Source organism: Tachypleus tridentatus, chromosome 12, assembly GCF_004210375.1.
Source record: "Tachypleus tridentatus isolate NWPU-2018 chromosome 12, ASM421037v1, whole genome shotgun sequence".
Taxonomy (NCBI): domain Eukaryota; kingdom Metazoa; phylum Arthropoda; class Merostomata; order Xiphosura; family Limulidae; genus Tachypleus; species Tachypleus tridentatus.
In genome coordinates this window covers 28,988,118-29,006,222 of record NC_134836.1, presented here as the reverse complement: position 1 = coordinate 29,006,222, position 18,105 = coordinate 28,988,118, and the positions used below count along the sequence as shown (strand labels likewise).

The 18,105-nt window shown below is 32.4% G+C and overlaps 1 protein-coding gene across 11 annotated transcripts in view; it reads right to left on the bottom strand.

Moving 5' to 3' along the window:
* The window catches only part of LOC143235440 (uncharacterized), a 203,066-nt gene that overhangs the window by 46,794 nt on the left and 138,167 nt on the right, over positions 1 to 18,105 (bottom strand). For all 11 annotated transcript variants that reach the window (XR_013019190.1, XM_076473605.1, XM_076473610.1 and 8 more), the window contains 6 exons: positions 12,912 to 13,015; positions 11,895 to 12,089; positions 10,713 to 10,772; positions 9,646 to 9,745; positions 5,104 to 5,274; positions 3,714 to 3,795 (listed from right to left, as the gene is read on the bottom strand). Coding sequence is in view for 10 of the 11 variants with exons in the window: in XM_076473605.1 (XP_076329720.1) it covers positions 3,714 to 3,795; positions 5,104 to 5,274; positions 9,646 to 9,745; positions 10,713 to 10,772; positions 11,895 to 12,089; positions 12,912 to 13,015 (712 nt within the window). In the remaining variant the exon portion in view is untranslated. The remainder of the gene's footprint in view (positions 1 to 3,713; positions 3,796 to 5,103; positions 5,275 to 9,645; positions 9,746 to 10,712; positions 10,773 to 11,894; positions 12,090 to 12,911; positions 13,016 to 18,105) is intronic.

Here is an 18,105-nt window from a genome sequence, read left to right as displayed (position 1 = left end):
GTGGAATGGCTGCATGTGGCTATAACCAATGGTAGCCACAGAATGCCCATAAAGAAAGCACCTTCTGGAACACAACATTCTGAACTTGAACAACTCTTCACCACAAATACAAGAATACTAGACATCTTAAGACTTTATAACAAATGCTATAAATCCAACTTAAAAAGCACCAAGAAGAAACAGGTCCAAAAAATTCAACAAACTTACGAAGAATTATTATCCTATGACTATAAACATAACTTGCAAATTCAGTTTAAGACAACTAAATGATACAGAAAATAAAATCCTTAACCTAAGACTAAGCTTCACCATACAAACCTAGCATACTTTCAACTGTATACATAGTTACAACTTTAGAATCTACTGCACAAAATCCTCCAATATCTAGGACTGAACAATTTTGACATCAAACTTACTCCATCACCAGGAATGCTAAGAAACTTAAACCTAACATCACTAAACTGAAATATAGTGTACAGAACTATCTAAAACGAGAAAACACAGTCAAGACTTTAACAGCACACAAGGGAGACAGTACAGTCACTCTAGGTTTCAATGAGTATGATGCCTGCATCAAGCAGTTACTAGACAAACACCAGTATAAAAAATATCACCACTGACTACAGAACAGACTGAGAAACTCATCAATGAAATACTAAAAAACTCAAGAAACTTAATAAAACTTTCCTCCTCAATTTCACAGACTACCTGAAATACACAAACATAACATACCTTTATAACCCACCAACAGTGCTACAAACCAACTTTGCCATTAACTGGCTACCTTCTTCGTAGTTACACTGTTTCTATTACAAGGAAGTACTAAACATCAGGTTCACTACTTCAAAACTTTTATAAAACACCTTGGACAGATACACAATATATCCCAAGATATTCTTGTCAGTTTTGATGTCACAGACTTATTTACCAATGTTTCACAGCAGAAACCCTTCACATGACCAGATATCATCTGCTAAATGATAACACTCTACCACAATGAACTCATACAGAAGACACTATCATGAAACTATAAACTACAGGGTGTTCGGAAAGTCACTGTGCAGTTTTCTAATCATATTTTATTCAGTGTATTTCAAACCAGCAACTGATAGTGGCGTTTAGAAACAAAATAAAAAGAATCCAGGCCTGTATTGATGCTAACGGGGGTCACTTTCAACATTGTTTATAATTGTCATTGATATTTACCTCCTGTATTCTATATTGAAACATGTCTGTTAATAAACATATCAGTGCACAGTGACTTTCCAAATACCCTGCATTACCCACAATCAACTTATTTTTAATCATCTAACAAGGTATTATATGGACAAACAGACAGTTTTGCCATGGACCACCACTCTCTGTGGTTTTAACAAACGTTTTCATTGAAGAATTTGGAAAAAGAGCCCTCTCATTCATACATACAAATCTATGAATGTTACATTGATACTACCTTTGTTATCTGGTCCTACAATTATGAACATTACCAGCCTATCTCGAATATATCAATTCTACAGAGAAAAGATTCCAGTTAATTATGAAAATAGAAAACAAAACAGTCTACCATTTCTTGACATACTCACCACAGACAAAGATGAAGAACAATCACTAGAACTGTATACAGAAAACCCTCCAACACTGACAAACACCTACACTTCCAATCTTATCATTCAACCTCCATAAAACATGGTATAATCCAATGTCTGAACACGATAGCAGAAAACATTTGTGATGATACATTCATCAAAACACCACTACTACTACTTATATCTCCAATATTCAAAATGTCAGTGAAAAACTCAAAGGCATAGACAAAAACTTTCAACACAAATGTTTGATGAAAATCTTACAAGACAGTAATATCTATTTTAAAGAAACCTAAACAGAAACCTGCTTATAAAAAACACAAAAATCTAGTATAGCAAATTTCTATTTTCCTGAAACAAAACATACATTTAAGAAACAGGAAGGTGGCTAGGAACAAGAATAACATAGATAGCAAAGGACTCATGGAAAAAACAAAACTCAGCTATTAGAGAAAACACCTTGTCAACTGGACAAAACTAGAATCTCTAACACAACCAAATTTTGGAAGACAAGAAAAAAATAATTAAAGAATCTTTCTACATTAACACAATAAAGCCTTCCATAAAAAGAGATTTGGGATTAGAGGTGAGTAACCCATGGATATAGTCAGCTGAGGTCACATGCAGCCATTCCACCAATCAGAGCCAGGGATAAAAAAACAATCACAGCATGTCCTCTACAATCCACCAGGATACTATGAAAGGCCTGCAACAGCTTGAACACACTGAACTGACAACAAAAGACAGAAGACTTTTGAAACATTGTCCTCTACACTTGTGTTTTTTTCTCCAATAGGCAGTTGTCACCTCTTCCAGCATACTCATCAAGTAATTAATGTATGACGTAACTCTAATGCCCTAGATTACATGAAGGCCCAAGACAAGTGTAAAAGCATTTGAAAATTAAAAAAAATCTCAGCATTGAGATAATCAAGAAAATATCCAGATTGTTTGTGTGCGTAACTTCTACCATTTTAGCACTTTTAATAGTAATAATATATATGGATTAGGTAATATTAATTCTTAAATTTAAAAGAACTGAGTATATATTTTTCACCATTTTCCAGAGAGAACATGCCACTAGACCCCCTAGTGGCAGCAAATCACTACGCTCAGTGATTTGCATCCTCAGTTATAAGAAACAATTGGATTGTTTTGCAATAAAGTGGTAATAAGTGTTATAGTTGTTTATTTCCCATCCAGCTCCCTTATCTAAGAGAAAATAATAATGCTGGATTGGTTTTTCATCAAGGTTAGTTATATTTTTCATGGTGAATTTTCCAAAACTGAAAATATTCCCACAGGGCATTCAGAGACAAAGAAGCAACTCTTGAAAGACCTAAATAAGTGGGACATCTCAACTGTAGTGCAGCTTTTGGATAAAGTATTAAAATTTGATGTCAGTTGTAACTGAAACCAGATTATCCAAGGTTATTTCCACCAATGATTCAATCATTGCACAATGATATATCTAAATTTCGTAAACTGTTCACATAAGTTAGATGAGCTTTATATTTCACAGTATGCTTGGTTGGAGTTTCCAGAAACATTCACCATTGACTCTATTACTATAAAGTCATCTATAACACACAAGTTGCCTCACACAATAAATTTTGAACATTGTTTTCTATACTTTAACTGGCTGGTCAAAAGTAGCAAGTCAGACCTAATAATTTACATATTTAATGTTTTTGTAAAATAAATTATTTTTATTCTCAAACAGCTAAAAGATAACATTTTATTACGTTGAAAGTCTATACATAAAATCATAAATATATTTTGATAATTGGAAATAAAACTTCAAAGATATCGTGACTTAACAAAAGTAGGAAATAAATAGTAATGTTCAACAGTTTGTTTGTTTGTTTTTCGTATAGCAAAGCCACAAAGGGCTATCTGCTTAGCCCACTGAGGGGAATCAAACCCCTGATTTTAGCGTTGTAAATCCAGAGACATACCGCTGTACTAGCGGGGGCATGTACAACAGAGACAAAAATGTTCTTAATATAATATAGATTTCTTTATGTAGGGTTTTTAAAACGATATTTTTGTTAGCCATAAAACACATATTTTATAAAAAGCATTTTATTGTAAAAATATTTTCAACTTAAGTAAAATAACACTTACTCATTTCTTGCCAAGACACGTGCAGGTAAAAATACTGATATGTTTTTATAGAATACAGCAGCCACAGTTATACTTTCATTCACTGTAATAGAAGAATGAACAAAAATAACCATTAAGGGATACTTAAACAAGTTAGTGAATTAGCTTACAAGACAGGTAAATAAATATTATCCTTGAAGAGCTTTTGAAAGATTCAGTTTGGAAAGAGTACTACTGCATTTCCTCAATTGTAATATTTCAAACAACTACTTAAATTAAATCCATATTATGGCCTAAATAGCTTTGTTCTTAGGTATATTAAGCCTAATTGCATTTCTACAGCCAAAGACTACTACTATGAGACAAAGAGTGATGGATAAATATGCTCAATAAAATTAAGTTTTTTTTTTCCTTTTTGTGAATGACAAGTAAGATTTAGGTTATCCTATCCCTTACATTAATAAAGTTTACAAAACTTTTCACACTTCAGTACGTAATGACCAAGCATGTTCTAATCTTTACTAATGCTCTTTCTAACCTAAAAAATAAATCACACCAAATACTTCCTTTTCTAATCAAAGTAAACACAGAAACTAATTTTACTCAAAACAATAAGTTTTCCTGCAGTATTTTAATGTAAAAGACTTATTAAATATATGGCCACATTAAACTTTAACTGAAAAGTGTTAAAAAGACTTGTGGGTAGTATTGTATACTATTTCCTTCTGGTGTCTAATTCTTGCAGATTACATTTCCTTCAGCATTAAGTGGACTCTTAAATTCCTCAAGTGAGAAAGGAATCAGTAGGACAAGTGTAAACCAGATCCTAAAGTGTGCAGATTGGAAATGTTACACTCAGACTCTCTTACATTCCATGAATGAAGATGATCCTGACTGCAGAATTAGAGTTGTGTGAATGATTTCAGACAAAGACACACAGCTTGTCAATAAGATTGCTTGGTCTGATGAGGCTACATTCAAGCTGAATGACACAGTCAGTCATCACAATTGAACATACTGGTCTCTTGATAATCCACACATTCATGTATAAATGGATGTGAATTTACAAGGACTTATGGTCTGTTGTAGTTTGTCACCCACGAATTTGGTTTGACTATTCTTTTCTGATGGAACAGTTACTAGTCCTGTATACCTAAATGTGCTTCAGATATCGAATGTGGCCACAATTCAACAGTTGTATGGAGATGAACACATTTACTTTCAACAAGATGTGATATCCCCACATTTCTATAATATAGTTATGTAACTCCAGATTAAACCTTCAACCATGTTACTTCATGCCTCATAATGATAACTAAGACATTTTAACAAAAAACCAACAAAAGTCTTTGTCAAAATTATTTATTTGTATGCACAGTACAGTAAGATAAAAACATGGAATATATCTTACATTGTTCAAAACTTGGTATCAGATGCTGTGTGTCAAAGGTCAAGTTTAATTTGTCTTTTAACCAATTAGACTTTCTAGCGTTCTGTTTCTTCAGATTAGACTCCATCACTGGGATGCCGAGGAAAGAAATGACATGTACACCACCTCCAGCTACTCGTTTCACTTCAAGAACTGAAACCATGAAACATAGGCAATAAAGTTGACAGAATATATACACAATATTTATTAGTTTTGCCTGATATCTATTATTGACAATTCAAAATTAACTGACTTAATAATGTAATTAAAATATTCTATAATTAATTAGGTTTAATTGCAAGTCCAAGACATTTCACTGGTTGTAGTTACTGTACCAACTTCTTGACACCAGATTTAAATAATTCTTAACTTTTATAGAAATCCATGTTTCTTGACTTACATATAGAAAAGTAATGATAAAAAATGAAATTAGAATGATTGCATCATATCAGTACAGTAAAACCCTGCCCTAAGTTGACCCATTATAGAAGTCTTGTCTCCTTTAAAGATTTTATTTTCAAAAGAGAGAAAAAATCCATAACTCTCTAACACAACTTTTCCATATTAATAATAGTATGCACTAAATAATTTTTACTTAATAAAACAATGCAACAAAGAACATAGAACAAAAACTTGCAAAAAAAACAGACAATGTTCTGTAACTATCACAATTTTTCTGGTGTTTCTGGTAATGCAATATCTGTCATTAAAACATCATTCATCTACACAATATCATTTCTGTGAGAAAAAGACATTGTTTTAGGAAGTGATCTGGAAATCTTTGTACAGAAAACAACTTAATATAATACCTTATTTGATAGACAAAAACCTTGTATGTTTATTGGTTATGCCTAACACAGTTGTAAACAAAAGAGAGAACTATATGTATTAACAAATCTTGTAAGAGAAGTTGTGACAGATGGGCATGGCAGGGGAATTCAAGATTTTCTCTTTGATGACTCTGTAACCAAACAAGATAAAAGACTAATAAAAATTTGCTTTTCTCCAGTGATAATAATATAATGTGTGTTAAATTTACCAGTATCTGAATAAAGTGTTTGTACATCATTCACAAGTAAGAAACAATGCCTCCAGTTACATATCCCCATATATGTACTGTTAAAATGATCCTGTTCAGAGGTATGTTCTCAGGAACCTTTCCTGAGCACCAAATGGGATATTACTGTACAAATTAAGTTAAAGTTCACATATATATACAGTTTTATTTTCAAAATTTCTTTAAACCAAATTAACTTGTGTAATTCTAAGTTTACTGGGATCTCAATTTGTTGCTGTGGTCCAAATTTTCTATACAAATTTCAACAAGAAAAAAGGGAAAGAATATTTATATTTCTTTTTTAGGTTGGAACTTACATCAGTCCTATGAATATGTTTCACTTACTATGATTACGATTTGTGTTGTAATGTCAGATCACTTTGATTTCAGTCTGATTTACACCCCTCTTACATAAAAATGTTCTTCTCATGGTGATTCTCAGTTACCAACATCAGAGATCAAATGTTTCTCACATAAAAACTGGTTTTATTAGATCCTGTTCTTCTCATGGCTTTGTTGGTTATCAGCATAACAGAAGAAAAGTTTCTTTCATGAACAGTAGTATCAGTAAAACATATACTAGAAAATTACAAGCTGACTTTGATAACTTAAAACCAATTTCTAATTCTGCAACTTGTTTCTGTATAGTTTTCAAATAGAAGTTCAAGACTTTTTTGATAAAGTGTTCTTGCATCAGATCTCCTGATGTCAAAAATGTGATACAAAGATAAGTAACAAACACATCTAACCTTAACTCTTTTACTTTACTGCAATAAGTCTTTGACTTAGACACACAGTACATGAGCCCTGTTACTATTTCAAGTCACAAGTTCTTGTTAAAAAATTTTATGATAAAATTTTCTTACAGAACAGGATAAAATGTACTTCAATAATGCCTTAACATCTGATTTGGTGAAAAATTATCACAAGTGTAAATTGCTTTACATTCACTTGTGTACAGGGTAAATAAAATGAAAGCATATGATAAACATAAAATTTGTTTATTTTTGGATATACATAGTATAACATTTAAGGTTTCTCATGCTTTAAAATTCCTCATGTATAATAAATAGTCATAATTGTTTGACTATTTGCAACCAATCAAGTACCAACATATCCTTTTGCTAGTTTTTACATTATATACAGTACGGTACAAAAGTGTTAGGACAAAGTAAAAATTACATTTTAGGCTACTTTTAAAGAACAATGGAAGTTAGATCACGAGAGAAACATGAAAATTTGATTAATCTTCATATTTAATACAACAGAAACTCAGTGGAAGTGCTTGAGTTCAGAAAACAGTTAATAATTTTTGTGTCCCCCCTTCTGCTTTAATAACTGCAGACATTCTTTTGGGCATTGTTGCAACCTATTTCATCAAAGTTTCCTTTGGGATTGTACAAAACTGTCTCTAATATGTTCCAGTAAAGTTTATTTGGAAATAACTTTTGATTTGTAAAGTTTTTGATCTATCAAGTCTCAGATTGCTCAATAGGGTTAAGATTAGGGCTCTGTTGAGGTCATTGCATCATTTGAATGACTCCAGCAGTTTCTTTCTTAGCTAAATAATTTCTGCACAGGTTGAATTAGTGTTTGGGATCATTATCTTCATGATAGTAGAATCCTTTACCAATAATACACAAATCACATGATATACCATGATGGATCAGCTGCACTGGCCCATTATTCTATCTGTTTTGCAAACATCTCCTGTCACATCAGCAGAAACACACCCCAAACCATTGCACTGCCACCCCCATGCTTCGTGGTATGTGTTATGCATTGGTTAGTATCTTACACCTTTTTTCTGCTGGACATACCACCTACAATTTGAACCAAATCTTTCAAACTTTACCAGAGAGTCCAACCAGCATCACATAAAGCTTTCATGCAAACACTCAGCTATACTAACAATTCTCTGTTTTTCTGGGCCATGGTATGACAACAAAATTTAATATATAGTGTTTTTATCAAGGTTTATTTGTGGAGTGCTATTAAATTGACTTATTTTTGCATATGCTGGTACCACATGCTAGCTTTTCTATATAGTTTAACACTACATAAGGTACTGTGATAGTGATAGTTAATTCAGACCCTAAATATATGGGAATTCTAAAAAATGATAAGTATTCTCACCCTGGCTCATTCAGTTAGGAACAGGGATAAGTGACACATTATCACAGTGTCAAAATTTACATTCTGTAAGTATGGAAGAATTAGTCCCGTAAAATACAAAGAAAAACAAAATATTCTCCTCCTCTAATGTTTATGCATAGTGTTGTTGATCAGGAGTTCATTCCCTGTAGTTGTTGTACTTGTTGTTATCCTAGTAAAACACTACAAAAATAAACACAAGTAGTATACTCTGTATATCTGACACTAAACAAGTTTTAATTATCTATATGATGAACAATTTTCATCATCAATAGCAAAGCAACAAATACCAGTGTGTGTAATAAGCAAACTGAAGTGCATTCATGTGACTACTGATTAAACAACTGAATTTGCCAAAAAGTGCTTGGTATGTACTATTTATGTGTAAGATATGATTTTAACAGTAGCTTCTATAACCATGATCACAGTAATAATAGAAACTGTTCATTCAGTGATTTCTTCTTTCTCCAGTACTGTACAAAATTGAGATCTTCTTACTATAACATATACTTTATTCTCCTATGGTATGCATGCCTTATAAATAACATTTTTGACAATTTTAAGTTTTCAGTCTAAATACAGCCATGTTAAATTCTCTGTGAGATGTTACTTTTTGTAACTTGACTGGTCAAGGAACCTTCTGTTGGAATCATTACATTATAAAATGTTGAGTTTGTGTAATGAGGATATCTTGCAATGTCACATGGAACAGAGATATTTCAACCTTCCAGTGACCTTTTTCTAATTTGCCAGCTACAGAAAGAAATCATGCCATAAATACAGTTTTGGTGGTTTCAGAAAGTTATTTCTTTTCTTGAAGAATGAAGAACAATCAATTGATTTTTATCTGAGAGTGAGAAAACTTCCATGAAGTCCTCTTGCTGTTTATTGAGATACTAGTGACTACTGATTATATATTAACTTTATTAACAAAAATATTTTTTCATCTCCCATTATTTTAATATTTAGTAGAATTGTCTCTGATAATTGTATTATGTAGTTAAGTGTTGTTTAACTATGTTATTTATTTTACAGTTTAACTTCAACACTTTACAACAACACAACAGTTAGCACAAGCATCCAGTTTTCTTCATTTCTACAGCAGCAAAGAGTTTTATTTTAATTTTTATTTGATACCATTTCTGTCTTTTTCATTTCATCCTTAAAAGAAAACAAAAAAAGTACTTCACCTGTATACTTTTGTATATCACATCCATGAATTTCTTACTTTTCTGGAGGTCAAATAATTTATCGCTGTGTTCTTTCTTAATTATCATGTCACTAACATATTTAGTTAACAGTCATACACTCACCTAAAGTATCCCTATGAAAAATGTGAGTCTCTCCAGCAGGTATAATAGATCCTCTCATCAGCCCAAGTTCTAATATATGTTGATGAATTTTTATAAGCTTCTGAAAATGTTAGAAAAACTGAATTTGATATAAATACATTTAAATCAGGTAAAACAAGCATGAATACAAGGTAATTTAAGGAAATTATTTATGTAGAAGTACAAAATAATAAAGTATTGACAAAAAGAATTTTCCAAATTAGATTCCTTAAAAAGCAACCCAGATGTTGCATAAATCAAAAGAATAAAAGAAAATATACCACAAAATCACTAGATTATTATACACATTTCTTAAAAGATTTGTGTAGTCATTAGTTCATTATTCAGCTTATTCTAGCCATAACACAATGCATTAAAAACATTTTTGGTTTTCTGTTTGTATCACAAATATTTCAGTTAAACTCATTCCACCTACACACTGTACAAATTCTAACAAGTACATATTAGCCAGTTGCAGATGTAAACATCTGACCACTTTTGAAGCAGGCATCTTAAGATCATGTAAAGACAAAATCATAAACAATGGTCATCTGCTCATTTTGTATGTGATGCATGATTTAACTTATCCATACACTCAAGCAGTTTCATATTCTTCTAATACCACTTATGGTCAACTTGCAACAGCTGTTGTGATTGGGTAGCTTTCATTCACCTAGTGGCTCACTGTGCATGAAACACCCAAGTATCTTATTTCAGGACCAGCCATATGTCAAAAATTTCCTGAAGCACTTTATATTCTGTGATTCATGTCAAAGTGACAATTAAGAAAACCTCTGGGTGGTCACAACGTATAGCATATGCTGAATGATCAATCATTTGCTTTACAAATCATAAGATGCTGGATTCACATAACAATGAACTAAAAGGGGGTAATTAACAATATATTTTAGAATACAAGTGATCTTACTTTTTCCTATCTATAATATTATAAAAATCAACTATCCTTTGATCATTATATGTATTGTATACTGATGCATCTTAACCTTCCTTGTTATACACTACACTATTCAATTAAATTATGTACTTACTGATTGTTTCTTGATCAGATATTCATGACTCAAGAGAATAGAAGTTGTATCCAAAATTAGCTGTTAAAAGATTTAACATATTAAGTTTGTTGAATTCTTTAATAAACTGTTATGTGATAATATCAACAGTCATCTTTGGCTATGAGGTTTAAGCTATTTTTTTATCAAATATTGGACTTGACACAACACAATAACACTGTTAATAATTTTAACACTTTATGGGAAAACTATATTAGATCAGTTACAAATGAGGTGTTTAAAACATTTCAAGTCTCAGTGTGGTAATTACCAAAGATGAGCATAGAAAAGTGAAATTCTCATATTGCTGTTGTTTCCATTCTGCTTTTTCTACTAAGATTGAAGCTTGAAACATTACAAAATAAAGATGAAGAAAGAAAAATTCATAAATATACTGTCAAAACTTTTAAAATTAAAATAGTTCACAGCTAATTTTACCATGAATTAATTTGTTGTCTAAAGCTTCAATATATTGTAGTAATGCATTCTTTTTTACATAACAGCTAGTTTATTTCATAATATGTAGTTAGCAGTATTCAACAAATGACTATGATGAATGCAGATCCATTTAGATTCTTCAAAATTATGTAATTACAAAGTATGAATTCACATTGTGGTAACAGTTGTACAATATACAAGTTAATTAAAACTAAATGACTCGAAATTAGAATTAAAATGATAGTTTATTAAACTGGTTCCTTCAAATTAAATAAGGTGACTAAACTGAAAATATTTCAGAGATTATAAGTTTGTATGAATTACTAGGATTTTTGAATAGTGCATTTCTTTGATCTATACTGCTTTTTTAAAAACAAATTTAAAAAGGATTATTTTAAATCGTGAGTAAATAGAAAGTATTAAATCCTGCCTCAAAAATCTTTTCAGTAGTGCCTATGGCATTTAATACTTAGTTATTGTTTCAGTAAAAAATTCACAGTATGGAGAAGAATGAAGAGGTCAAACAACTTCTTTTTTCTTGTAAGAAAGTCCTTAAAACACTTACATGTAAATTGTGTGTGAAAGGAAACTAACAGGCAGAAGAAAGATCACAAAAATCCACACAACCTATTTGAATACCTGGCAAACATTTAAATGATATACTTAAGCTTTTTAACTTATGGTTCCCATTTATATGAAGTTTTATAATTCAACCAAAGAACTCACCTCTAGGCTATCTTCACTATGAGAATCGTAACTCAGCTGTTTGCGGAGAAATATCTGAATATCAGATAGAAGATCAATCACAGGCTCGCCTTCTCCTGAATACATGCTTCCAGCTCTGCTCAGTAAGTACTGTTTTAGTTCAGTCAGAATAGATGAAAGGTTGTTCTGGACATAACCTATTTCTAAAGTTCTAAACTGAGAACAAAAAACAAAACAAACCATAATACATTAATTTTTGTGCAGCTTAAAGCCATTTTTAATTATTCATTTAATCAAATCAGTTTTTTTTTTCCAACAAATTGGAAAATTGCTCTGAGTCAACAAAATAGCCTAAGGCATTAATTAAATTTTGGTAAAATTATCACAAATACAGGAAACTGAACTGGAATAAATGACTGATGAAATTCAATATAGGGTATCAGATTTATCTTTATATCCACAGCCATAATTTGCCATATAAATAAAAGCAACAAATTGACCCCATCAACCTTTAATGAAAAAAAAAAAGACACTTTAATAAAAAAAGTAAAATATACCAACCCTTACTGACTACTAGCAGAGAAAATCCACAGAAGAACAAAAATTACAGTAGCATAACTGTGTGTATTTTTTACATATACAAGTTTCTCTACAGGTAGGTTTTCTCATCATCATGGATTATTTTGTGTATTTCTGTTTATTTTTGGCAAGCTTAAACATTTTTTTTGTACAAATGCAAGATTATAATGTAGATATAATCATAAGTAACAAGTACACAAGATAACACAATTATTGTTCAAAATATTTGAAATCCCTATGAAAATATAATATAACAATAAAATATTACAAATTTTTTAAAAAACAATGTTGGAAGTTTAGTAAAGTGCATACTAAATTATCAATTTCAAGACCCTTTTCAGGTAATAAGTTGAAACATTTCACATTTTACCCATTGTGACTTCCAGTGAAACATTATATTAATTGGTTTTAAGAATTTTCAATGTTCAAGAAAGTTGTGGCAAGTTAGATAAATCTTACCTTATTTTTAATCTCAACAAACAGATTTGACAAACAACCAGAAAAATCAGGGTCTCCCCATTCTGCTGTGTTTTGTTTTGAGTTACAATATCGAGTTGCAATTCCTAGTTAAAAATAAACACTTATAAGGTATAGCTTTGGGAAATACACACATGAAATATTAGTAAAAACATGGAAAAATAAGGTAAGATATTCTTCACATAAATTAGTAAACATGTAAAAAAATGTGAACAAAATATGAGCATTTATTACTTAAATATCTTTTTACTTAAAATATGTACCTAGCCTATTACGTACCATACTTACTATTTGGCAATCAGCTTCTGATTATCTGCTTAGTGATTTGTGTAAATATTGTTTTAAATATACACAAAGTATAATGCAAGATAAACAATTTAAACTAAACTAAGAAATATTTAAGTCTCTTGATAAGCTTGAAGACTAACCTTGCATTAACTATATAAAAATACATCCATTGTCAATCATACAAATTAAATTAATTCAATCACATTCAGAATTATTACAAGATGTACAAGTATTCAAAAAAGAAAAACAATATATTTTTACACTGATAATGTTTTTACATATACATAAATGTACATAATTTTGGTTAGTTGGCATTTATTGGTGCAAAGCAACTAGGCTATCTGTGCCATACAACTAGTAAAAAATTTAAAACAAAAGTAAAATTATTAAAATGTTTAAAAAGGAACCACATTAAAACAAAATAGAGTCCGACTTTTGAATTAAAAGTTTAAATGCAGTTAAAAATGCCAGTGGCCCTTAAAAATTTAGAAATACGACTGAGGTGGACAGTGTCACCATCCTCAATGACATTGTCTAACATCAAGGGTGAACCCGTGGTAAAAATATGTCTAAAAAGGTGAGTTGGTACCAGTGACACAACAGTAAAATGTGGGCTATTGTAACTTGAGTGTCATACAGACCACATATTGGTGCATCAGTCCCAGATAAAAAAAAGACAATGAGTTAAAAACTGTGACCAATATATAGCCTAGTTAGGACAACTTCCTCCTTACAGAAACAAGACAATCAAAGTCCAGTAGAAGGTTTTATCTCAAAAAGCTTGTTATCACATTGCTCACTCCAAGTCAACTGCAGAGTTGAGCCTTAAACACAGGTCAGCAGTCCATATATGGGACAGGTACAGCCATGATAGCACCAGAGTAGGCAGAGTTAGCTGTAGTGTCAGCGAGCTCATTCCCACGAATACCAACATAGCCCAGTATCAAGGAGAACTGGATAAAAATATAAGATAAAAAAAATGAGTTAATCAGTTTTCAATATTGACAAGAACAGGGTGGGAACTAATGTTAAGCAATTTCAGGGCCAGTAGAGTCGCTCAATGAATTGATACAAATAGTACAAGTCATGTACTGCATAGCTTCTACATGATCCAGGGCAAGACAAATATCATACAGTTTGGCAGTGAGCACATAAACTGTAGAGGGAATCCTGTGTGCAACCAACAAACCATGGAGGAGCCCATGGGAACTGAAAGATAATTCAAAAGATGTTCATCAAACAGAAGACGGAAATTTCAATCAGGAGTATCTGCTTTCTTCAGATGACTCAAAAAAATGTCACATATGGGGGATGGTAATAAGCCATGGTTGGATGGACTGACCAGTGAAGACAGCAATGTCATCCAAGGACAGACTCAATTCAACCAACTTCACCTGGATACAAAGACTAAAAGGGATAATGTAAGACCATCTATTCTGAAAAAGTTTGGATCACTGAGGAAGGAAAACACAACTCCAGGTGAGATGCTGTGGTAAGAATCAAAGTTTTGCTGCATATAGTAAAGACACTTGCAAATGACAGAGGTGCAGAGGAGGTTCTTGAGACTCAGTGTATAAGCTCTGAAATGGAGAAGTGTGGAAAATCCCTGTGCAGAGCCAAAGCCCTTGATGGTAAACAGGGTCCAACATCTTCAAAGTCAAGGTTTTGGCAGATCTATAGACCAGAGACCCATAGTCCAATTTTGATCAAATGATGGCATGATAGATTTTAGCATATAACATCGATCCATTCCCCAAGAGGTGGAAGAGTGGATACAGAGGATATTCAGTGCCCTTGTACATTTGACATGTAGTTGTTTGAAGTGTGGAATAAAGATCAACTTACAGTCAAAGATAAGCCCCAAGTAATTTGTATCAGAGACCACAGGAAGTACAACTTCTCTGAGACAAAGCTTGGGGTAGGGATTAATACCCCATTGGTGGCAAAAGTGCATGGAAATGGTTTTAGAGCAGTCCAACCATTTGCTGTGATTCACTTCAGTAAACAACTAAGTGCAGCCTGTAGCTACCGCTCAATAAACCTCATGTTCAATGACTGATACAAGATGACATAGAGACCACTTGCAACTGTAGGGGAGAGTTGTCCACTGATGGTATTAATCTTTATAATGAAAAGTGTGACACTCAAGACATAGACCTGAGGGGCTACAAGTTCCTGTGGGAAAGAATGGGAAAGTGTCAAACACACAGGGACTTAGAATTGCTGGTCCATTAAAAAATGTTTAATAAAAATGGGCAAATGGTCACGCAACCAGGATGCCATACCTTCATACAGTATCATAAGATTTCTCAAGGTAAAAAATACAGAAACAAGATGTTATTGGTTGAGAAAGGCTTCCCTGATAGACATTGCAAGTAGAATCAAGTTGTCCATGGTGGAGTGTTGTCATCAGAACCCACACTGGTTAGGCGAGAGAAGGTTTTTGATTCAAGGAACCAAAAAAGATGAGCATTAACCATCATCTTTAAGATCTTACAGAAATAGTTTGGCAAATCAATTGGACAGTAGTTTGAAGGAATCTCGGGACCCTTCCCAGGCTTAGAAAAAGGGAGGGCAATAGCATGGCACTAAGCATCAGGAAAAACATTCTCCTGCCTGATCCAATTAAAAACAATCAGCAGAATAGCAAGAGTGGCAGGAGAGAGATGGTACAGCATCTAATTATCCTTGGTGGACTCAATAGACAGCCTTATTTAGCTTTGCTATAAGAAAACACACACACATGCAGCATCTCAGAGTGAATATCATCAGGTCAGACTAATGTACTGCCAGACTGATGAAAAGCAAGCCTGAATTCTATCAGTATAAAGGGGTGATTATAGTCATAAAGACAATCAGCCTGAAAGGAAAGAGGTGATTGCTCTGCACAAATGTTAATGGCTCAGAAGATGGGAGATGAGACAAAAGTGTTAGATGCATGAGAAAAGCTCTTCTGAGAGTATCAGTGATGCTATGGACATTAGTAACTTCCAGGTCATCACAGAACAAGATCAAAAGAAGGCAGAAGTTTACTGCTCACTGACCTTCTGAATTTTGTCCCATATCACTTTGGAACTGGAGGTAGACGAGATGCTAGTTGTGAATTTAATCGAAGATTACTTCTGGCTTTGACGTCTTACCTGCCAAGCATGTGCATAAGCCTATGGAATAGCGATGTGGTTTGAAAGTGTGGGATATCTGTGGAAGGTATTCAAGGCCGTTTTTTAGCTTTCTGTGCCATGTGGTAAGCAGGATACCACCATGGACAAGAATACTGTGGGAAACGTGTCAAGGTTTCAGGAATTGATTGAGTAGCTACTTGGACAATACAGTCAGTTATTGCTGGCACACAGTCGTCTGTCGATGGTTTACAGATGATGACAGGATCAAATTCCCAGAGAGCAGTGAAAGAGGACCAGTTGGCCTGGTCCAGCTTCTACCATAGCAGATGGTTTGGATGGCACTGACCACAGCCAATCTTCCTCAATATGATAGGAAAATGATCATTGCTCCATGGGTTTCTGTCAACCCCTCAAGAGAAATGAGAGAAAAGTGAAGTAGAGAGATCGACAGCAGTAAAAGACTGACTAAGTGCATGAAAGTAAGCATCAGTATTGAAGAGAGAAAGGATACAATCTAAGAACAACCCCTTTTATCAATATCAGCACCACCCCAGAGGGGATTATTTCCATTAAAGCCCCCAGAATTAAAAAAGGAAGACAGCAACTGTTCAATGAGAGCATCAAGGTCTGACTAATCATAGGTCTCCTCAAGAAAAAGGTAGAGAGAACATACAGTAATGGTATGACCCAATGAAACATGGATTGCTACAGCCTCCAAGGGTATACTGAGTGGCAAGACAGGGTGGGCACATGTTGATCGATCAGTAGTGTCACCTCCCCATCACTGTACTGGCAGGTTTCAGAAATGTTTTCTGTAAGGAAAGACATACAGGATGAAGAGAACCATTCAGCTCTTTGACATCATCCAAATTAGAACAGAAACATTGACAGTTCCATTGTATTAAAGTGGCCATTTTTACTTATGTGAAGGAAAATTGAAATGAGAGCCTTTTGTTTTTTAAACATGTTGTTTCAATCAATGCTGCAATCATTCTCAAGTATACAAGTTTTAATGGTAAATGTCCTTCACAGTTAAAACATAGTATCTGTTCTAAAAACAAATCTTACTTACTGTAAAAGCTGTAACTTGTAATATTACATATTTAAATCAGTAAGTAAACTCAAAATGAAAATAATAAAAAAGCAATTTTGTTGCAAAATTTGTGCTTATTGTTATATAGCTTTAGTAGTGTGACTCTAAGTGAAAAATGTATTATTCAATAGTTTATTTTCAATATAACTGTGAACTAAATGTAAGCACTAATAATGTCATAACTCCTTGTGATTTAGAATTGTGTACAGACAAAAACAACTGATATATGATGTTCATGTTTAAAACAAGGTTACACTTCACAACATACATATAAATTATACTAAAATGCACTATTTGATTTACTCATAGGGTATAGTAAACCAAAATTTAAATGTATGTGGATATGGAGTAATAATGGAATAACACTATAAAAATCAAATGTAAATCTGCTTTATGACCTTAAAAAATATAAAGAAATGAAATGATTATAGTAAATATATTTAACAATTTAATTTTATAAACATTAAATAACAAACATTAGTCCTTACTTTTAAATGACAATTTAGTTACATAAAAAATAATTTATTTCATTACAGAATGAAAAGATAAAATCACAAATTATTAAAAACTAAATAATTCTTCTATCAAGTTTATCGATAAAAGAAATTCACAAATATATTATGATAAACTGACAAGTTTTTGTTTACACATTAGTCTAACAATCAGATATTAG